We start from the raw sequence: 25145 nt of genomic DNA on the forward strand, positions 1-25145 counted from the left end.
TAACTTTAGTTTTAACCTTTTTATTATAAAACTGCTTATAACGTTGCCAGCTATATTACCTGGAGCTGTGGTAAGACCTAAACAAAAATTTAAAAAAATTAATGAAATAAAAAGAGAAAAAAGTAAGATCATTATAATGGGCCCTAAATCTGTTTTAAATGAGGCCAAAAAGTACTATGAATAACATCGTTGTTTAGTGGAGTTTCATTTTCTTTGAAGAAATGTTTTTAAACTTTGCAGAACTTACCAACGATGATTGAGGTAATAGCTGGAGCTACATTAAACTGCACTTGTATATACTTGGCAACAAAGAATATGAAACCTCCAATGATTGCTATGTCACAGGTTGATACCAATAATACGGATGTCAATACAGGATTCATTATCAGTCTTTTCATTGCTTTCACAAAACCTAAACAATAAACAAATACTAATGATATTTTTTTAATTTATTGTATACAAAATGCAATGAAGTAATTTCTTTACAATATCACAAACATCTATATTGGTCAACATAATAAAATTAGCAACAATTTATATAACAAGTTTGTTTATGGTAATTGTGTGTTATTGTATTATATAACGAAATACTGGTGAAACTACAATGTAAAACAAACTGGTTAAATGAGTATTTGTGCATTAATAAGGCAATACCAATTCAATGGAAACGTATTATTAAGGAGGTAGATATTTTCAATTGTGATGATAATGATGAATTAGTTGGGACCAAGTATGAGATTAATACTACCAAACTAATATACTCATGGTTTGTGAAAGAATATTTCATTATTCCAATGTCACAACTAAAATGGGAAGAGTACTTCAATGATAACAACATTGATTGGAAAACTTCTTGGTCACGGAAAGTATGTAAAATGAAAGATAAGAAACTAGCACAATTCAATTATAAGATGTTACATAGAATACTGCCTACCAACAAACGGCTGTATCAGTGGAAAGTTAAGGAAACACAAACGTGTGACAAATGTGGAGAAATTGAAAATGAAAATCATTTGTTTTTTAGTTGTAGATTTATTCAGAAATATTGGAGGAAAATGCTTAGTATCTTTGTAAGTTTAAATCACAATAATATATCATTTAAACAATTAATACTAGGAACGGGAGATAAGCTAATAGATTATATTTACACTTTTGCAGCATTTACTATTTATAGAATAAAAATGTTATCTGCACTAAATAAGCCAGTGGGTAAATCTTTATGGAATTCATTTAAAAGCAATATGTTATATAACATTGAATGTGAAACATACAATAAAGAAACAAGTATAGAAAAATGGGTAGCTTTAAGAAATAAGATTATGATAATATAATTTCTAATTTGATACGATTAACCGAAAAAGAATTACAGTGATACGGGTTACTGGTGGTACTGAGCTATTATTGTTTTTTTTTATCATGTATATAAATATATTGTATAATCCGGGTTGTAAAATGAAAACAAACAAATGAAAATGTGTGAACTATTTTAAAACGGGATAGATGATAATGATGATCCTGTCAAGTGTATAACAAAATATAAGAAAATTAATGAAAAAAGGAGTAATACAGAATTCATATATGTAAAAATGTTACTTATGAACTGTAACGACATTTACAAGTTAAATAATACGATTTTATGTAATATGAGATATGAATGTGAATAAAAGTGGTGTTTGCGCCACAAAAGAGAAAAAAAAAATTGTGTGTTATTGATAATTTGGTTACTGTAATATTATTATAAAACAAATTTGCATATTTTTTACAAGTAGCGAGATTCTGATAGTAAGGCTCAATTTGAGAAGTTAACTTTGTAAATATTGTATCTTACCAACAATATTTGCCAAGATGCTAGATTCATTGAACATACGAAAGGAGATTCCAACCATAATGTCTTCGTTTTTACCATCATCTTTAATCATTCGGCTACATATCTGACATTCGTGCTTGGTGAGGTGTCGTGGAAAGAAAAACATTGGTAAAGACAATAATAACATTAAAGCACTGGCACAAAGATATCCAAGCCACCAAGCACCTAGCCAAGTTGGATCTCGAAATCCTAAAGGCTTGTCTTCTACACTAAAGCGTTCGAAGTCAACGTACAATGACAAACACTTGTAACTAGTAAAGAACCCCAGAAGAGGTCCAAATGATGTCATCGACATAAAGGTACCTAAGAAAGGATAATTATTACAACAATTATTTAATTGGTTAAACAATTTAGGAGAAGCATAAAATAACTCATTTAAATTGATCATAAATGCAAGTAGCTTTCATTAAAATCAATTTAAACGACAAAAATTACAAATATGGTAAACGATTACAGTAAATTAAAGGTTGTATAATTACCAATATAAATCGATGTTGTGGAAGGATCGATTGTAGAATCATCAAGATAAGTAAGTGTCAACGGGAATAATGGTGATGTACCAAAACCAATCAACAAATTGCCAATACAAAGCCAAGCAATGCCGCTCATGTCTTTCTCAACATACACTGTTTCCAGTATTTCTTCAGCCGAATTATTACCAAGGGTAACATTGCAAAGTGGACCAGTATTTTGTTGTTCATCGTTTGTTGACATGCCTTTGTATTGATAATTATCATTGAAAAAATGCGGCACCGCACAACAGAAATAACCGAGTGAACTAACTATAGCTCCAATTCCAATAATTCTTGGCTGATTTGACTTCGATCCGTAATATGTTATAAATAAGACAGATGAAAAACTTGATGCATCGGTTATGATACCTATCAATCCAGACATTTTACTGTCAAATTGAAATTGTTTTTCAAGTGTGCTTATCACACCACCAAAATATGATGTAGCAGCAACTGCAGTTAGGAATTGTAGACATGCAGTAACAAGAAATGGAATCGGGTGGTCAATAGTAGGCCTACCAAATTTGTGTTTAATACAGCTTTTAGAACGGTCACTATCTGAAGATTGCTTTTTCATTTTTGCCAGAGCAGTTGCTTTCTTAAAAACAAAAACGATTACAAATACAATAGCAGTAACGAGTGTTATAACTTGTACAATATACGTACCCACTTATTTTCTCTTGTTTTGTAGGCAGATTCTGTAGGTCATACTATATTAAGTACTCTTTATTCGCGATAATTAACATTTATTATAGAAGGGTTATTATAAAGCTATGATTGATTAATTATCATCTTGGACCCCATAAAATATTTGAAACAAATAAATAAATTTGTATACTATTTTATTCATATCCTGATGATTCATAGTTTTATTGCCTTTATAAATTAGGCTAAAGTACGCATATTAATTGACCTGGAGCGAGGTGGGTCGAAATTAATTGAATGCTCTGTCTATACCAATGATAGGCCTATCGCCACCTATGATCGTTATGATAAATGTTAACATTTCAACTATCCAGATGCCTCAGCACTAAGGCCCTGCCACAGCCTTTTGGGGTCGTTTCCACCATATCACCAGATGCATTGATGTTGTCGCCTCATGATGTGTGGTGGAAAGGGGGACGTATGATATGTGAACTCCAAACACAGTGGCTCGCATAGCCTTAACTCTATTCCATCGACCAGCGTGGGAATCGAACCCACGACATACGTGTTGTAAACACGACGCTCAGACGACTGAGCTAACTGATCATTTTGGTTTTAGCAAGGTTAATAGGCCTAGGATATTTATGTCGTAATGATCAATTACGTAATACACGTATAAATAGACTATTATCAGCTCTTCAGTCATGTACTTGGTGGCGTAACGGGTAATGCTAAGTTTTGAGTGCTATCGGCTGGGGTTCGAACCTCGACGGATATTTTTTTTTATGAATATTGTTATTTTTTAAAGAGAGATATGTGACACTGTTTTGTTGAACATGGATGGTACCATACCGGTAGGTATTCAAATATGCTTAATCGATGTAAAAATACTTTTAAAATAATAATTCATCAATTCTCATCTTTTATTATCTCGTAAAAATTGAGAAATAATACATTACCTGAAACCTGTAATAATTGTATAATATAAAATATTACACATTTTCTGTATGTAGTAGGTTTAAGCGTATACACACATTCTCATGTCATTGCCTACACATTGTGATGACAGCCTGGTTATGAAGACGTGTCACATAACAAACACAGTAAAATATTCACAAACCAATCCGATCGGCCTACACATTCAATGTCATTTCATTTCATTTCATTTATTTATTTCACTTTACAACTAAATAAATATAAAGTGGAGGAGCCTAAAAGAAAGCAAAGCTTGTGGTGAATAGGCGCCTCAAAAAAAAAAAAATAAAAAAAAAAAATATAAATAAATATATAACACAAATAGAAACTCCAAAAAACAACAATTTAACTAATATCTTTTCTCTAACACATAAGTTTAACATTTTTTTTCCCGAAATAAAAGATGAATGAATGAATGAAAACTAAAAAACAAGTAAAAAATAGATTATATAAATTATTAAAAAAATATCCAAATATGTCATTATTAAAAGAATTTACAAAGAACCTTCAACCAATAATAGTTTTAATTGACGTTTAAATAAAGCACCGTACATACACTTGTTGATGTGTATTAACGCACACCGTCACTGGTACGTATACGCCTATGAATGACAGCCTCGTTATGAAGACGTGTCACATGACAAACGTCTTCAAATATTCACAAACATTCCATCCACCAATCAACTTAGTGACTTATTTCTATTTTATATCACTGTGCTCCACTGGTGCTAAATTTGGTCCACTGAACCAGTTACCGTAGTATTATTTCTATTTCGGAAGTAAATAAAGGCATAAATGGCGCTCCGTAGAATTAAGTAGAGAATGCTCGATCGTCAAGACATGAACATGCTCATGGACATTGATTATTAACAACTTAGGAAGTTTTAAAGGAAGATGTGATTGGATATTGAGGGAGAGCGTCATTTCGACAATCGAGCATTCTCTACTCTCTAGTATCAAGTAGTGGAAACATGTTTTTTTCCCTTCGTAATTGATAGTGTTTTATAGTAAAGTTTAAAGGGATCAGTGCTTATCAATTCAGTTACAGTATTATTTGTTTACATTTTCTGAAAAGTAGATGTGTTAATCCAATTCACTTCCATGATTTCCTCTAAAAGTTTTCTTTTGTATGAAGTGTAGAAACATTTCTTGAATTTGCGTTTTATTAATGTGTATCATTTTCATTTAGTATATGGTATATGGAACACAATGCATTATATATAATGAATAAACCACTGTAATAAACAATGAGGCCGTTTTCCTATGTTAAAGTATTGTGTTCCTGGGGTATCATTTTGGGTATATGGAACACAATGCATTATATATAATGAAAAAACCAGTGTAATAAGCAATGAGGCCGTTTTCCTATGTTAAAGCATTGTGTTCCTGGGGTATCATTTTGGGTATATGGAACACAATGCATTATATATAATGAATAAACCACTGTAATAAGCAATGAGGCCATTTTGCTATGTTATAGCATTGTGTTCCTGTGGTATCATTTTGGGTATATGGAACACAATGCATTATATATGATGAATAAACCACTATAAGCAATGAGGCCGTTTTCCTATGTTAAAGCATTGTGTTCCTGGGGTATCATTTTGGGTATATGGAACACAATGCATTATATATGATGAATAAACCACTGTAATATGAGGCCGTTTTCCTAGGTTAAAGCATTGTGTTCCTGGGGTATCATTTTGGGTATATGGAACACAATGCATTATATATGATGAATAAACCACTGTAATATGAGGCCGTTTTCCTATGTTAAAGCATTGTGTTCCTGAGGTATCATTTTGGGTATATGGAACACAATGCATTATATATGATGAATAAACCACTGTAATATGAGGCCGTTTTCCTATGTTGAAGCATTGTGTTCCTGGGGTATTATGTTGGGTATATGGAACACAATGCATTATATATAATGAATAAACCACTGTAATATGAGGCCGTTTTCCTATGTTAAAGTATTGTGTTCCTGGCCGGGGTATCATTTTGGGTAAAATCACTGATGTGGCTTGAAACTATTTTTTCTTTTGGTCTACGGATGGAGTAACCGATATTGAACAAATATACCAAGTTTGAAATATTTTTAAATTCCAGAAGTATTTTTTCTCGATGTTTTTGTATGTGACTATTTCCCTGTGCTCCCATTGGTGCCAAATTGGGTCCACTTGAGCACAGTGTATTAAAATACGAAAAAATAATATTATAATTTAGTGACTTTTTTCTATTTTATATCAATGTGTGCTCACTGGCGCGCGCGCCAAATTGGGTCCACGTGAGCACAGTGTAATAACATAGATATAAAAATTCAGTGACTTATTTCTATTTTATATCACTCTTCCTGTGCTCCCCTGGCTCCAAATTGGGTCCACTTGAGCACAGTGTATTAACATACGAAAAGATATTAAAATGCAGTGATTTATTTCTATTTTATATTATTGTGCTCCTCACTGGCGCCAAATTGTGTCCACTTGAGCACAGTGTATTAACATACGAAAAGAATATTAAAATTAGTGACTTATTTCTATTTTATATCACTGCGCTCCACTAGTGCTAAATTTGGTCCACCGGAGCAGCTACCGTAGTACTATTTCTATTTCGTAAGTAAATAAAGGCATAAATGGCGCTCCGTAGCAGTAGATAATGCTCGATCGTTCGAAATGACGCTCTGAATAATATACCTCGCTCTGCTGCTGAATACCACGCCGCAATAGATAGAACTCGTCATGCCGCATGGAAGCAAGGTTTTTGTAGGCGCTCGAGCTCTTGGCTTTTACAGCAACCATGTGCCTTTATTAACAAAATATAATAGAAAATTTAAAGATACTTACGTTATAACATCCATTGGAAAAGCGTTTCATACATACAATGTAAGTAATTAATTATTTTCTCTCTGGCTAGGCTAGCCCTCCTCTATCTAGCTAGTACTAGGCCTAGGCCTAGGCCTAGGCCTAGGCTAGCCTAGTTTAGCCTTTATATAGGGCCTAGGCTAGTCTAGGACGATTCGGCCCTGAGACGATCCGGTCCACTTTCTCACTTTGTGAGCCGAATCGTCTCACTTTTCGGTGCTTGTTAATTGTTAAATTACTGAGCAACAATACCACGAACCACCAGCCAGGCGGAGATTGGTAATATAATAGGCCTAGCCTCAGGCTAGGCTGCCTGTCTGTGACAGTGCCTATAGGCTATGGGGCATGAGCCAAAAAGAGGCCTAGAAAACGAATTTCGTGATCTCCTAACGGGGGGGAGGAAGATATTCACACAGTTTATAGTTAATAATTAGATTAACACAAATTCAGCCGGTCCCGCTTTCAAAAGTTACGCAATAAGTGTAATTTTAGGTGTAAAAAAATCGAATTTCTCAACATAAAGAAATACATAGAAATAGCGCCCTCTATTTTGTTCATTTTCTGTTAGTGTTAGTACACGTACGTTCCCGAATGAAATTGGTTCTGCGCATGTGCGACCACGCACCGTTTAAAAGCCACACGCGCAGTTGTTTATTTTCGCGTAACGGTCGATTACATTTTAATCAACAAATGACCTGGCATTTTACATAACCTTTCTATAAAGTTATGACCTTCAAACAAGTTATTTTATTTTCCTTTAAACCTTATTATTCAAAATATCTAAAAATACAATAAAAATATAAAACACAGTATAGCTATTATTTATGTTAAATTTCACTCAAATTTCACTCAAATTTTACGCTAAAAATCATGTAATTTTCAAACATCTATAAAAAAAATTCAAAAGTTTTTTGAGAGGTCAGATATTCTCATACATATTCATGAGAGATTGACCTTGTTATGTATTTTGAAAGCATTATGGAGGTAATTGATGGGGCGACGAGATAAAGGTGGAGAAAGTGATAAAAAATCACTATTTTCCCCCTAAAATACTGTTGTTTTGAATATGCTAGTGATCAACCAAACACACTAAAGTTGGTTAAATGCTATTTAAGGTAATGTGAATTACATTATCTTATTTTAAATTAGTTTATATCGAGTTGAGGCTAGCTACCACGTGTAATATTTTGGAAAAACATGTACGTAGGCCTAGTCTAGGCTAGGCCTCTCTTTGTCTGATTAACACTTTTCGTTATTGAATATACTTGGATTCTTCACTAGCTTTAGAAATTTTAAAGAACTAATGTTTCGCATTAATGTTAACGTTAATATTAGTATTTTTATATTGTTATAATTAATTATACAATAATACGATTTTAGCTCCTTAAAATCATTACAGTGACCTACCCGTCTTTGATAATAGTATAATCTGTATTTTGTTATACAACATTAGGTTTGGGTTATTCCATTATAGTTAGAGGTAACACATATTTTATTCTATTCTTTTTGTTTGCATACAATTAAAATACAATGGAAAATGTATAACCAATGAGTAACAAACAACAATTCTTTTATTGTTTAAGGAAATTTCTAGAGTTTACAGAAATGCAATAAGTACTATTGGATGAAGTACTTTTCCTGGTGAATATGATAAAAAAAATGACCGGCCTGGATATGATCGTCAACTAGTTTTTATGCTGCCAGATACTCCTCATACATACATTAAATTGATGATCAGATGGTTACTTTGGAATGGATTTGGAATCTGAGACAACTTTGACTTGTTGATAGAAAATTATGCTCATTTACTGTCTTTTTAATCACAATTATGTTCTACATAGTGTGAATCACATCGGGAATCACATACAGTACTTGTGTTTTGCTAGTATATTTATCCATTCTGAAATAATAACTACTAGGCCTAATAAATATAAAGTTAAAATAATGACTTTTAAACATACTACTGTACTGTAATTTAATTTTACCAAAATGTTTTTATAATAAAAAAAATGTGATTATAAATAATAAATATAAGGCCTGTTGTGTCAATTTATTATAATCATGAAATACCTAGGCCTCGTATTGTACTAAGTATTCATATATTTAAAATAAATGCAAAAATGAAAATAATAGAAAGTAACAATATATACAATGCCCGTCTGGCATAATTTCATAAAGTCATACAGCTTTATGTCTTTAAATTACAAATAAAAGTATGTAAAGCCTACAAAATTAGGTATATTCAAGCCTCTATAAATAGCCTTAAGACGCGCCACGCGCGACGCGCCTATGCTTTAACATAGGCACGTCTATTCTGATGTGTCAAAATAGCCGAAATTCAGTTAAATGATGCTCTAATATAGTAATTACCTCCTAATAATTTTAATTGGAATTAAATTAAATGATATCTAAATAAAATGATATGACACACTGCATATCTCGGAAAACTTCAGATTAATTACAATTTAACATTTTAAACGACTCGTTTTACTTCCGAAATTCTCGTAGCGTTGTTGTGTTATTGTTGTCATTTGCATTGCTATGTTTGAAGTTTGATAGTATTTTAAATATTGTATCAATATTTTTAAAATCTTCACATTTCTAAAGAATATAATTTCAAAAATTAAAAAGGCTAAATGCTTAATATCATAGAGCAGTTTGTGTACATATTTTAGGTCTTTTAAATGTATGAATGATCGTCAAGTTACCGCGCGTCGTCCAAAAAGTTTCGTGCGAAAATTTTCTAATTACACGCTTGGTTGCTTCGACGCCCTCTATAGTTTTACCTTCTCAGCAATTACCTATAATTTGCATTGCGGCAAACATACGTGAGTACTGGATAAAATACAATCGTTCCATTGGAATAACTTATACTGTATCTTTCTTTCACATTTAACATGCAATATTTTTATCATAATTTTGAGATTAATATTGTAGTCCTTGTAAGAAATGTATCTGTTAGTAAACCTTAATTAATATTTATTTAAGCACACTGAAAAGAAGATGCATTTTCAATTTTTATAATTCATGACTATGCTGTCACAAAATATTTATTAATATTATCTCTCCTATATAATTGCAACTTTTTGTTTTCATTGGATGCATAACATAGAATTATAATCAATTAGTAATAAATCAAATGTTGCATTATTGTTTTCATTGTAGATGTATAACATAGAATTATAATCAATTAGTAACAAATAAATGAAATTACTGTATTACAGCAAAGTTTCTTATAATACTCCTGTTTCTTAATATTGCTTATCATCTCATGGGTTCTTTATTTTATACTTTCTCATGGTTCATCCGTTACGTTACAAAATAGTTAAGTTACAAAATAGTTTAATATAAATTTACATTTTATAGGCATATTAATGTATTGTAAGCATCAAAGTAGAAAGTTTCTTATAATACTCCTGTGTCTTAATATTGCTTATCACCTCATGGGTTCTTTATTTATACTTTCTCATGGTTCATTCTTTACGTTACAAAATAGTTAAGTTACAAAATAGTTTAATATAAATTTACATATTATAGACCTATTACATTAAAATCATGTAGACCAAGTAAAATGAACATTTGTAAACCATAAATTACACTTAAACTACACTAAAAAGTTCTTCCTGCTCAAACTCTTCCTCATCATCGCTATCATCTCCATCAATTTCAAACATCTGATGTATGAAGAAGATTGTTACAGTTTTTGCACGAGCATAATTCTGTACAAGAGAATCCTAAGGATACACAGCATTTTTCATTTGCAACCCCTTCATTGCATTTTGACTTTTTACATGACCAGGATGACAATTCGAGAATGCTGTGTAGAGCAGGTTGCTTCTCCATCCAGTCAATTACGAGTTTATTATCGGCCATCTTCCACCCATTTCCAACAGGAGATGGAGCATTTTGTTGTTGAATAAAACTAGCTTTGTGAATTGAAGCTTGAGAATTGGCATGCTGAATATGTTTACATACAGTATCTTTATTGGGTGGCATCATATTTTCAGCTCATTGAGAACATTGCATACCTTACTTCATTGACAGATTGGTTCTTGTGACAATACTGTACAGCCTACATACAAATGTTTCTAGATCACAAAGTAATTCATCTGAAAGTTTGCTGGTAGAATTGCCCAATGAAAAGAATGCATAAATTAGAGTTTTCCATTACGAGTTTCATTGCCTTCACTTTACCGTTCCCAAAAAAAGCTTTGACTGAATCGCATCCTGTGAAGCAATGTAGTCTAATTAATGCATTTGAAACATTATTTCCAATATGTTCCTGAATAGTAGCCTGCAGATGAATTGTTCGGAGATTAGCATCTTTTCCAGTATTAAAATATAGGTGAGAGCCATGCAGACTTTTGCAAAATGCCAATCCAATAATAAAAACATCATCAGTGTCAGGGCTGATTGTAACAATATCTTTACCACCATGGTGTGCAGCATACTTCGCATACAGAAACATTCTGGTGTCTGCCTCTTCTTGATTAAAACTTTTCCATTTGATTCTGAAATAGAATGGCATAATAATGATGATGTTATGAATACATTTATTCCCTTGAGGTGATCTGCTTCACACATGCTTCATATTTGAAAGAAGAACTTGATTAGCAGATAAAAATGTTTTCAACTGTTCTGGAATTTGCTGTTCGGCTTTTGGTATTTTAATTGTTTGTGAGCCGATGGCTACTCTTCGACTTCGTTCAGCATTTTTTATGCAGTTTGTGTAATTGCTACATGTGATCGCAGAACTCTCCTTCGTTTAGTAACTCTTCTGTTGACTCTAATCCTTGAAATTCTTCTGTAAAAAAAAGAATACTAATAATATTTATGATTCTAAATGTTTGTGTAATAAATATAATAATATAATCAGTTCAGTATCATCTATACACTATTTAATATTGCAGTACAAGAATTCAAATAATATGTCTCAAATAACAACACAAAGCATCAGGTTGGTCCATTCTGTCCTTGCCTGAGGCTACTTGCCAAGGTTTGCATGCATTACCACATTGAATAATAAAATGCAAATGTTTTTTCCCAAGATGGAGGTACCATCAAACTAGGTCCACTACACAATAATACTGGGGGCCACCCTAGCTAGGCCTAATTCATATTGTAATTATGGGTTCATTTTTTGTTGGCCCAGATATTTAAAAAAAATTATATACTAGGCCTAGCCTACTCTACGTAGGCTTAATACATATTAAAAAAATAAACTTTGTAGACTACCCACCGCCAACCTACCTAGCTAGGCTTTTTTTAGCAAGGCAGTATGATATGAACTAATTACTAGGCCTAGTAGGTCTACTTAGTAGGGGCCTAGCCTAGGCTAGACCTATCATTAAAACAAATAGAATTTACCTTCTTCATTGTTGGATGAATTAACATCCTCTATTTCATATTTTACTGCTCGCCTTTGTTTGCTACAATCAGTGAAATATTGATAGCATCTTTTTATGACATCCAGCGTCGCCAGGAATTGGTAACAAGTATTGGCAAGCTCCTCTGCGGCTACAAAACTCCTTTTGATTGCACCAACTTTTTGTACACATTAAAAAAGTTTTCCATTTGGTTTCTGTGAATGTTAAGGCGCTAATGTGGCGCTAATTAATATTGTCCCAGAATTAGATGTATTGTGTCAATAACAACGTTTTTGATCATCAGAAGATGACATCTTCCTGCTCCGCGCTCCAGAAGAACAACACATATTTGTTTACGATCGTCTAGTAGCCGTATCCCGCTGTGTAAGGGAATCTGATTGGACAGTTACTGTTGCACAGCTCCATGAGTTAAAAGACAAATTTTTTGATTGGTCAATTGTGCGACCTGTACTGACCTACAAAAATCTTCTATATCGCAATAAAATACATATAAAAACAAACATATTTCGTTGACGCGTAAAATTTACAAGCGGGACCGGCCAGTTTAAGGTTATCTATATTTTTGTTATAATTGTCATAGCAATTTTATTCTCCCCCCCGATAGGGGATCACGAAATGAAACGATAGAAGGCCATGCCCCATAGCCTACTACTAGTAGGGCCATACTTCCGACATTTTGTATGGCGTGCCGCTAGCTAGATGATTTGCTTTGATATTTGTCAGGTGTTAATATATTCTTGTCATGCTATTTTGTATGGTTGCAATTATGTTACCATGTGGATTTTCTTTATTTGGTAAATAAATAACGCTGTGGCTAAAGATACGGTACCGTATTCTACAGTAACTTCTGGGCCCTACTAAACACCACCAAATACCACCAGATACCTACTAGAGCGATAAATCCTACCACCAGAGAGCAACCACCTGTTTGGAATTGCTTATTAAGGGTATATTGCAAATTTTAAAGCTTAATTCTTTCAGAAACTGATAAAATTGAAGGTTAAAGTTGAATTTCTCGCCGTCGTATTCCAGAACCGAATGCGTTTGATAAACATTATAGCAACGAAACGAACGCATTCATCCGTGTCTCTTGTGTATTGTATTCAACAGTCAACTATGAGGCGCTACCGATGAATTTATTTGGTCAATTAAAATCAGAAATTCGTTTCTGTACACTATAACATTTATTAAAAATAAATAAAACTTAATGCCAACTACCTTTTGTCAGTGATGGTAATCGTATGTTAAAATAGAGTAAACTCATTATAGAATAGGAATGTGGAAAGAGAAAATAAAACAGAAGTTTTAACTTGATATTACCGTGTATTTTATGTCTAAAGAAATATCTGGCCACTGCACTATATTTCAGAGTGGTAAAATAGAAAATATACAACATTTTTTATTTAATTGCCAAGCTCTTAATGGCATAAGAGAGATTGAATTTATAATAATATAATAACAATTCCTACAGCACCCAGAGTATACGAAAACGATGACAAAGGGAAATAATTAAAATTAATGTGCAAAAAAAATGTTATTGTATGCTATTTGTTATGTTATCGTTACCGATTTTGACATACAAAACATGATAAAAACATAATGTCAAAAGAAAGACTAATCGCGCAATCGATTGGTGTAATTTATGTGACTGACTAAAGTAACAAAAAAGCATCGGTAGCGCCTCATAGTTGACTGTTGAATACAATACACAAGAGACACGGATGAATGCGTTCGTTTCGTTGCTATAATGTTTATCAAACGCATTCGGTTCTGGAATACGACGGCCAGAAATTCAACTTTAAACTTCAATTTTATCAGTTTCTGAAAGAATTAAGCTTTGAAATTTGCAATATACCCTTAATAATCAATTCCAAACAGGTGGCTGCTCTCTGGTGGTAGGATTTATTGCTCTAGTTGGTATCTGGTGGTATCTGGTGGTGTTTAGTAGGACCGCTAACTTCTGTGTACTAAAGGTACGGTAAAATTGCATTACGTCATAATCAGCCAATGGGGTTCTGGTACGTGCGAGACGTCATCGTATAAGGACTTTGGATTTTTTTTCATATCGCGTCTGTTGTATGTAGAGAATTCCTGTCGGCGGCGCCAGGCTGCATGGATGTGTGTGCGCTGAGGAGGGTTTTATTTTTATTCCAAATGACCTTTAGGCCTATATTTTTTTATTAAACTTTGTTTACAATGGTGACCAAAAAACAACAAGCAAATGCGGACAATAAAGGGGCCCTCAAATACTATGATTTAGACAGTAGCCCCAGGGCTGAGTCACAGAAATCAGCTGGCCCCAGCCTGGCATCACTTTCCCTACACAAACAAACTCATATAATGAGGTTATAGTACGTAGTAAGTAGGCCTAGGCCCCTTTTGAAACGGTTTTCTGTATTCTAGAATTAAAATCAACATGTTTTGGCTTTTCAATAATAATAACAGACGTAGGCTACATTTAGTTTTTGTCACACACGACGGTGATAAATGAAGTATAAAGAAAATGTGGTTGATCACTGTTTTCGCGATATGAAAAAAATCCAAAGTCCTTATACGATGACGTCACACACATACCAGCACCCCATTGGCTGGTTATGACGTAATGCAATTTTACCGTACCTTTAGTAAACAGAAGTTAGAATACGGTACCGTATCTTTAGCCACGGCGAATAAATAATTGGGTCATTCCATCTCAAATCAACAAAAGAAAATGACATTTTGCATAGTGATAGTCACGTCATGGATTTTTATTAAATTTGCTAAAACATCAGAATTCCAAATTTTAGCTTAATCAATCAGACTAATATGATCAGTTTGTGAGATATGGACTACTGAAAAACAGTGAATTTTCTTGTCATGACATAAAATATTTCAAATTTTCATTATTTTCAATTTTTTTTTTTTCAGTGTGCAAGATTTGGGTTGGTTAGTGTTAGTAAGTAAATTTATTTGAGTGATTCATATCACTGAAATCCACACTGTGCTGTAATAACACTTAATTTATTTATAGCTCCATGTTCATACCAACTGTAATAGCAATTGCATCTTTTGATGACAATTGTATATTAATATATTTCAAATGATCTGTGTTGCTGAGGTAGTCTTTGCATGAATGACAATTACTTACTTTTTTTTCTCAGGTGATACTCATCCATATGAAATATCATGCATGACTTCCGACAGCAAGTATGTGTATACTGCATATCAAAATATTGTTACAGCTTTTATAAGATCGACTACAGTAAGTCCTTATGTGATTTCAATATACTATACAGTATCATTACAATTCTTAATTTTATTCAAAATCAATCGCTGCCTTAAGAAATAATGAGCCACGGAAATGGCACAAAAAGATCCAAACAATTACTGGAAAAGCAAAGCCTAAATCTAACACAATCGTATTAAGGTGTGATTTACCAGTTCATGATGCTGTAAGAGACCTGAATATTCATTTTTCCAGAATATGCTCTCAACTTCCCGCTCTAGACTTGGAGAATTTACCAGCATTTCTCCCATCTCTGAGTCCACCAGTTATCTATCCTGGTCAGGTATACAGACGTCTGTTGAAGATTAAGGTTAATAAGTCTAGTCATCCCGATGACATTCCTTCTCGGTTAATTAGGGATTTCGCCGTTGAGTTAGCGCCTCCTTTGACAGAGATATTTAATCTCTGTCTTAAGTTGCATGTTTTTCCTAGTGTGTGGAAACGTGCAGCTATTACGCCTATTCCTAAGTCCTCTAAAGCCTGTAGCCCAGATGAATACCGACCAATATCCATTACACCTTTATTTGGTCGTATTTTTGAGAGTTTTATTGCTGAGTGGATATCTAAAGATTTTCAACCCCATTTGGACCCTCAACAATTCGGAAACTCTAAAGGTTGCTCAACTACACATTACTTGGTTGACCTATGTAACAGGATTCTGTCAGGTACCGATTGTCAAGGAACGTATGCCTCGATTTGTACAGTTGATTTTAGTAAGGCATTCGACCGAATTAGTCACACTACCTTAATCAAAAAATTAATTAAATACAACATCTGTCCATCTGTGATCCCAACCGTTTGTAGCTTTTTAGCTAGTAGGTCACAATGTGTTAGGTTTAATGGAAGTTTATCATCCTTCAAACCAGTCACATGTGGAGTGCCCCAGGGAACCAAATTAGGGCCTATACTTTTCACGGTGATGGTAAATGACCTGTTAGAGCACGTTCCTGAGAGATGGAAGTTCGTGGACGATTTGACGATCGGTGAAATTAATCGTGTACCTCGAGGTGGTGATACTACTTTGGTTAGTCATTCTCTTCAGAGTTATCTCGATGCACTTCAGACCTGGTGTGATGAGAATGACATGCAACCTAACCCTGCTAAATGCAATGTAATGCATGTTCATTTTATGAGGAATGAACCCAATTTTGTACCGTTAACAATTGGAGACAATGTTCTAGAAGAGAAGTCTGTTGTTAAGTTACTGGGTGTCTTATTACAAAAGAACATGAAATGGGATTATCAAGTTAATGAAATGATATCCAAGTCCTCTCGTCGTTTGTTTATGTTATATATTTTAAAACGATATGGTGCACCTCGGGATGATCTTGTCTTTACCTATATAACGTACATCAGGCCCTTACTGGAGTATGCTAGTCCTCTATGGCATTCAGCAATCACTAAACAGCAATGCACCCAGTTGGAATTTGTTCAAAAAAGAGCCTTTAAGATCATCATCGGATATAACAACTACACGGGGTACCAAGACACTTTAGAAATCTTGAATATAACATCTTTACAAGACAGACGGTTAGGTGTACTTGCCAAATTTGGAAGCAGTCTGGTGACATCTGGGCGTTTCACTTCGTGGATACCCGAGAACATCAAGCCCGAGAGGACTTTACGTTCCTTCAACAAGTACTGTGTACCTAGATGTAGAACTAACCGTTATGGGAATTCAACTCTTCCTAGTGCAATAAGAATTTTAAATAAATAATACAGTAATTGTATTGATCCTTGGAATTAATGACATTTTTGAATTTAAATTTTAAGTGGACTTTATAAATAATGAATAATTTTAAACTTGTATATATTTCTGAATTTCTATTAATTAGATCTAATAATAATCATTAATTTTAAATTTGTGCATATTATATTTTTGTATGATGTTTTAATTGGTTTTGTTTTTATGTCAATTTTAGTATAGGCCTATTGTTTTATATCTATATCTCGGTTTTTTTTGTTGTACCTTTTGTAAACTCATAAGATTTTCAACTTTTGTTGCATTTTGAGTGTTATACCTAATAAATAAAAAATAAATAAATAAAAATAATAGGAGCACTTAAGTAATTGTTTCTGTATCTTTCTGTAGGCAGAACATGTTTATGAGTGCTCTGGTGAGGTACATCTTCTTCTTCCATTTGGTGACCATCTAATTGCAGTTGATTCAGACAGTCATGTATACATATGGCATATTACTACACAGGGTAATTATGTAATACCAAAACTACTGTTGTATCAATCCAGGGCTGTAGACAGAAATTGATGACCAACAATGTTATAGACAGTAATTAATGTGTTTCTCTTTTTATTTTTATTAGAAATGTACATGGAGCTTGAGTTTAGCAATGCTACTTTTCAGATTTCGGCAATTATGCACCCAAGTACTTACCTAAACAAAATTCTCTTCGGAAGTCATCAAGGACAATTGCAATTGTGGAATATACGCAACAAGTCAGTTTACATTTGGTTATTCATCAATAATTCAATGGTACAGATCAACAGAAAAACCCCAACAATTGTAAAATTAGTAAAGAGCAACTTATTTTCATGTCGTACAGTACATTTCAGATACAGACTGTGTGCGAGTGACCCTTTGATGTACAGTACATTTCAGATACAGACTGTGTGTGAGTGGCCCTTTGATGTACAGTACATTTCAGATACAGACTGTGTGTGAGTGGCCCTTTGATGTACAGTACATTTCAGATACAGACTGTGTGTGAGTGGCCCTTTGATGTACAGTACATTTCAGATACAGACTGTGCGAGTGGCCCTTTGATGTACAGTACATTTCAGATACAGACTGTGTGTGAGTGGCCCTTTGATGTACAGTACATTTCAGATACAGACTGTGTGTGAGTGGCCCTTTGATGTACAGTACATTTCAGATACAGACTGTGTGTGAGTGGCCCTTTAATGTACAGTACATTTCAGATACAGACTGTGTGCGAGTGGCCCTTTGATGTACAGTACATTTCAGATACAGACTGTGTGTGAGTGGCCCTTTAATGTACAGTACATTTCAGATACAGACTGTGTGTGAGTGGCCCTTTCATGTACAGTACATTTCAGATACAGACTGTGTGTGAGTGGCCCTTTGATGTACAGTACATTTCAGATACAGACTGTGTGTGAGTGGCCCTTTGATGTACAGTACATTTTTCAGATACAGACTGTGTGTGAGTGGCCTTTTGATGTACAGTACATTTTTCAGATACAGACTGTGTGTGAGTGGCCCTTTAATGTACAGTACATTTCAGATACAGACTGTGTGTGAGTGGCCCTTTGATGTACAGTACATTTCAGATACAGACTGTGTGTGAGTGGCCCTTTAATGTCCAGTAAATTTCAGATACAGACTGTGTGTGAGTGGCCCTTTAATGTACAGTACATTTCAGATACAGACTGTGTGTGAGTGGCCCTTTGATGTACAGTACATTTTTCAGATACAGACTGTGTGTGAGTGGCCCTTTGATGTACAGTACATTTTTCAGATACAGACTGTGTGTGAGTGGCCCTTTGATGTACAGTACATTTCAGATACAGACTGTGTGAGTGGCCCTTTGATGTACAGTACATTTTTCAGATACAGACTGTGTGTGAGTGGCCCTTTGATGTACAGTACATTTTTCAGATACAGACTGTGTGAGTGGCCCTTTGATGTACAGTACATTTCAGATACAGACTGTGTGTGAGTGGCCCTTTGATGTACAGTACATTTCAGATACAGACTGTGTGTGAGTGGCCCTTTGATGTACAGTACATTTTTCAGATACAGACTGTGTGTGAGTGGCCCTTTGATGTACAGTACATTTCAGATACAGACTGTGTGTGAGTGGCCCTTTGATGTACAGTACATTTCAGATACAGACTGTGTGTGAGTGGCCCTTTGATGTACAGTACATTTCAGATACAGAATGTGTGTGAGTGGCCCTTTGATGTACAGTACATTTTTCAGATACAGACTGTGTGTGAGTGGCCCTTTGATGTACAGTACATTTCAGATACAGACTGTGTGTGAGTGGCCCTTTGATGTACAGTACATTTCAGATACAGACTGTGTGTGAGTGGCCCTTTAATGTCCAGTACATTTCAGATACAGACTGTGTGTGAGTGGCCCTTTGATGTACAGTACATTTCAGATACAGACTGTGTGTGAGTGGCCCTTTGATGTACAGTACATTTCAGATACAGACTGTGTGTGAGTGGCCCTTTAATGTCCAGTACATTTCAGATACAGACTGTGTGTGAGTGGCCCTTTGATGTACAGTACATTTCAGATACAGACTGTGTGTGAGTGGCCCTTTAATGTACAGTACATTTCAGATACAGACTGTGTGTGAGTGGCCCTTTGATGTACAGTACATTTTTCAGATACAGACTGTGTGTGAGTGGCCCTTTGATGTACAGTACATTTCAGATACAGACTGTGTGTGAGTGGCCCTTTGATGTACAGTACATTTTTCAGATACAGACTGTGTGTGAGTGGCCCTTTTATGTACAGTACATTTTTCAGATACAGACTGTGTGTGAGTGGCCCTTTGATGTACAGTACATTTCAGATACAGACTGTGTGTGAGTGGCCCTTTGATGTACAGTACATTTCAGATACAGACTGTGTGTGAGTGGCCCTTTAATGTCCAGTACATTTCAGATACAGACTGTGTGTGAGTGGCCCTTTGATGTACAGTACATTTCAGATACAGACTGTGTGTGAGTGGCCCTTTGATGTACAGTACATTTCAGATACAGACTGTGTGTGAGTGGCCCTTTAATGTCCAGTACATTTCAGATACAGACTGTGTGTGAGTGGCCCTTTGATGTACAGTACATTTCAGATACAGACTGTGTGTGAGTGGCCCTTTGATGTACAGTACATTTCAGATACAGACTGTGTGTGAGTGGCCCTTTGATGTACAGTACATTTTTCAGATACAGACTGTGTGTGAGTGGCCCTTTGATGTATAGTACATTTTTCAGATACAGACTGTGTGTGAGTGGCCCTTTGATGTACAGTACATTTCAGATACAGACTGTGTGTGAGTGGCCCTTTGATGTACAGTACATTTTTCAGATACAGACTGTGTGTGAGTGGCCCTTTGATGTACAGTACATTTTTCAGATACAGACTGTGTGTGAGTGGCCCTTTAATGTACAGTACATTTCAGATACAGACTGTGTGTGAGTGGCCCTTTGATGTACAGTACATTTCAGATACAGACTGTGTGTGAGTGGCCCTTTAATGTCCAGTACATTTCAGATACAGACTGTGTGTGAGTGGCCCTTTGATGTACAGTACATTTCAGATACAGACTGTGTGTGAGTGGCCCTTTAATGTACAGTACATTTCAGATACAGACTGTGTGTGAGTGGCCCTTTGATGTACAGTACATTTTTCAGATACAGACTGTGTGTGAGTGGCCCTTTGATGTACAGTACATTTTTCAGATACAGACTGTGTGTGAGTGGCCCTTTGATGTACAGTACATTTCAGATACAGACTGTGTGTGAGTGGCCCTTTGATGTACAGTACATTTTTCAGATACAGACTGTGTGTGAGTGGCCCTTTGATGTACAGTACATTTTTCAGATACAGACTGTGTGTGAGTGGCCCTTTGATGTACAGTACATTTCAGATACAGACTGTGTGTGAGTGGCCCTTTGATGTACAGTACATTTCAGATACAGACTGTGTGTGAGTGGCCCTTTGATGTACAGTACATTTTTCAGATACAGACTGTGTGTGAGTGGCCCTTTGATGTACAGTACATTTCAGATACAGACTGTGTGTGAGTGGCCCTTTGATGTACAGTACATTTCAGATACAGACTGTGTGTGAGTGGCCCTTTAATGTACAGTACATTTCAGATACAGAATGTGTGTGAGTGGCCCTTTGATGTACAGTACATTTTTCAGATACAGACTGTGTGTGAGTGGCCCTTTGATGTACAGTACATTTCAGATACAGACTGTGTGTGAGTGGCCCTTTGATGTACAGTACATTTCAGATACAGACTGTGTGTGAGTGGCCCTTTAATGTCCAGTACATTTCAGATACAGACTGTGTGTGAGTGGCCCTTTGATTTACAGTACATTTCAGATACAGACTGTGTGTGAGTGGCCCTTTGATGTACAGTACATTTCAGATACAGACTGTGTGTGAGTGGCCCTTTAATGTCCAGTACATTTCAGATACAGACTGTGTGTGAGTGGCCCTTTGATGTACAGTACATTTCAGATACAGACTGTGTGTGAGTGGCCCTTTAATGTACAGTACATTTCAGATACAGACTGTGTGTGAGTGGCCCTTTGATGTACAGTACATTTTTCAGATACAGACTGTGTGTGAGTGGCCCTTTGATGTACAGTACATTTTTCAGATACAGACTGTGTGTGAGTGGCCCTTTGATGTACAGTACATTTCAGATACAGACTGTGTGTGAGTGGCCCTTTGATGTACAGTACATTTTTCAGATACAGACTGTGTGTGAGTGGCCCTTTGATGTACAGTACATTTCAGATACAGACTGTGTGTGAGTGGCCCTTTGATGTACAGTACATTTTTCAGATACAGACTGTGTGTGAGTGGCCCTTTGATGTACAGTACATTTTTCAGATACAGACTGTGTGTGAGTGGCCCTTTGATGTACAGTACATTTCAGATACAGACTGTGTGTGAGTGGCCCTTTGATGTACAGTACATTTCAGATACAGACTGTGTGTGAGTGGCCCTTTGATGTACAGTATATTTTTCAGATACAGACTGTGTGTGAGTGGCCCTTTGATGTACAGTACATTTCAGATACAGACTGTGTGTGAGTGGCCCTTTAATGTACAGTACATTTCAGATACAGACTGTGTGTGAGTGGCCCTTTGATGTACAGTACATTTCAGATACAGACTGTGTGTGAGTGGCCCTTTAATGTACAGTACATTTCAGATACAGACTGTGTGTGAGTGGCCCTTTGATGTACAGTACATTTCAGATACAGACTGTGTGTGAGTGGCCCTTTGATGTACAGTACATTTTTCAGATACAGACTGTGTGTGAGTGGCCCTTTGATGTACAGTACATTTTTCAGATACAGACTGTGTGTGAGTGGCCCTTTGATGTACAGTACATTTCAGATACAGACTGTGTGTGAGTGACCCTTTAATGTACAGTACATTTCAGATACAGACTGTGTGTGAGTGGCCCTTTAATGTCCCAAATATGATAGAAGGTGTTGAAGAATATAATATTGTACAATATTGTATTAAATGTTTTTAAACTGTGCAAAGGTGATCATTGGTTTAAACACATCAAATATTGTGTTGTATATTAACATGGGATCATTATTAAATTTGCTCAACAGCACTGTACTCTAAGAAGTATGGTTGTCATAATAAATCAATGTAATGCTGTGTAGATGGATTTAATAATTAATGAGTTGAATAGGAAGAATGTGTTTATGAGTTGAAAACTCATTAACTTCATTAACAAATCGTAGTTATCTTCAATCATTGAAATGAATTATGCATTAATTTTTGTTACAAATGGAGTGGGCGGGCAACCACACATGTAACAAGAGGGTAGACTGACTGATCACGTTAAAAAAACAACCTGTAGTGTCACGCTGTCTATAATTGTTCTACTCTGCAACCAAAATTTGAGCGCTGCCTTTTTAAATGATTTAGGCCTAGCCTCTTGTTAAAAGTAAAAATATTTTATAATCGTGCAATGGAACAAATGATGTGATTCAGTGAAAGATGAAGATTTGTTATATTATTATACATCTTTTACTTTGTACCGTTTCACTTTTAAACATTCATAATTTGTTTACTAAATATCTATATTGTATTTTCAGCAAGTTGGTATACATCTTTGATGGATGGGGGTCATCAATTACAGCTATAGAACAGGTAGACGTCTATAGGATTTTCACAAACTAACTATTCACTGTTTTGTAGTGTCAATCTCAAATGTTATAGTGTCTGACAGGATTGAGCCATACATCATATCTTTATATTTCTAATAGCACCTTCTAACTATGGTGTAATGTTGAGAGGTCTGCGATATATGACTGAATTTGTTATAAAATATTCATTTTATTCTGGACTTTACATGAATACAAACAATAAAACATACATACAATACACATGCTAGACCCAGGGGACTCCAACAGCATACATACATACAATACACATGCTAGACCCAGGGGACTCCAACAGCATACATACATACAATACACATGCTAGACCCAGGGGACTCCAACAGCAAACATACATACAATACACATGCTAGACCCAGGGGACTCCAACAGCAAACATACATACAATACACATGCTAGACCCAGGGGACTCCAACAGCAAACATACATACAATACACATGCTAGACCCAGGGGACTCCAACAGCAAACATACATACAATACACATGCTAGACCCAGGGGACTCCAACAGCAAACATACATACAATACACATGCTAGACCCAGGGGACTCCAACAGCAAACATACATACAATACACATGCTAGACCCAGGGGACTCCAACAGCAAACATACATACAATACACATGCTAGACCCAGGGGACTCCAACAGCAAACATACATACAATACACATGCTAGACCCAGGGGACTCCAACAGCAAACATACATACAATACACATGCTAGACCCAGGGGACTCCAACAGCATACATACATACAATACACATGCTAGACCCAGGGGACTCCAACAGCAAACATACATACAATACACATGCTAGACCCAGGGAACTCCAACAGCATACATACATACAATACACATGCTAGACCCAGGGGACTCCAACAGCATACATACAATACACATGCTAGACCCAGGGGACTCCAACAGCATACATACATACAATACACATGCTAGACCCAGGGGACTCCAACAGCAAACATACATACAATACACATGCTAGACCCAGGGAACTCCAACAGCAAACATACATACAATACACATGCTAGACCCAGGGGACTCCAACAGCATACATACATACAATACACATGCTAGACCCAGGGGACTCCAACAGCAAACATACATACAATACACATGCTAGACCCAGGGGACTCCAACAGCAAACATACATACAATACACATGCTAGACCCAGGGAACTCCAACAACATACATACATACAATACACATGCTAGACCCAGGGGACTCCAACAGCAAACATACATACAATACACATGCTAGACCCAGGGGACTCCAACAGCAAACATACATACAATACACATGCTAGACCCAGGGGACTCCAACAGCAAACATACATACAATACACATGCTAGACCCAGGGGACTCAAACAGCAAACATACATACAATACACATGCTAGACCCAGGGAACTCCAACAACATACATACAATACACATGCTAGACCCAGGGGACTCCAACAGCATACATACAATACACATGCTAGACCCAGGGGACTCCAACAGCATACATACATACAATACACATGCTAGACCCAGGGGACTCCAACAGCAAACATACATACAATACACATGCTAGACCCAGGGGACTCCAACAGCAAACATACATACAATACACATGCTAGACCCAGGGGACTCCAACAGCATACATACATACAATACACATGCTAGACCCAGGGGACTCCAACAGCA

General features: G+C 35.6%; 2 protein-coding genes across 4 annotated transcripts in view; one reads left to right on the top strand and one right to left on the bottom strand.

Annotated features, from left to right (window-relative positions):
• Nucleotides 1–6951, bottom strand: part of LOC140052234 (solute carrier organic anion transporter family member 2A1-like) — a 9546-nt gene extending 2595 nt beyond the window's left edge. For 2 of the 3 annotated variants that reach the window (XM_072097702.1, XM_072097701.1), the window contains exons 1-4: nucleotides 2347–3073; nucleotides 1829–2170; nucleotides 248–412; nucleotides 1–77 (exon numbers count right to left, since the gene is read on the bottom strand). In XM_072097702.1, coding sequence (XP_071953803.1) covers nucleotides 1–77; nucleotides 248–412; nucleotides 1829–2170; nucleotides 2347–2956 — 1194 coding nt within the window. In that variant the 5' untranslated portion in view covers nucleotides 2957–3073. Of the gene's footprint in view, nucleotides 78–247; nucleotides 413–1828; nucleotides 2171–2346; nucleotides 3074–6845 lie in introns of those variants that run through there. The other variant, XM_072097703.1, reaches the window with a different exon arrangement.
• Nucleotides 6740–25145, top strand: part of LOC140052233 (WD repeat-containing protein 36-like) — a 42577-nt gene continuing 24171 nt past the window's right edge. The window contains exons 1-6 of the mRNA XM_072097700.1: nucleotides 6740–6884; nucleotides 15158–15185; nucleotides 15391–15491; nucleotides 17608–17722; nucleotides 17837–17969; nucleotides 23366–23420. Coding sequence (XP_071953801.1) covers nucleotides 6741–6884; nucleotides 15158–15185; nucleotides 15391–15491; nucleotides 17608–17722; nucleotides 17837–17969; nucleotides 23366–23420 — 576 coding nt within the window. The 5' untranslated portion in view covers nucleotide 6740. The remainder of the gene's footprint in view (nucleotides 6885–15157; nucleotides 15186–15390; nucleotides 15492–17607; nucleotides 17723–17836; nucleotides 17970–23365; nucleotides 23421–25145) is intronic.

This window comes from Antedon mediterranea, chromosome 6 (genome assembly GCF_964355755.1).
Source record: "Antedon mediterranea chromosome 6, ecAntMedi1.1, whole genome shotgun sequence".
Lineage (NCBI taxonomy): Eukaryota > Metazoa > Echinodermata > Crinoidea > Comatulida > Antedonidae > Antedon > Antedon mediterranea.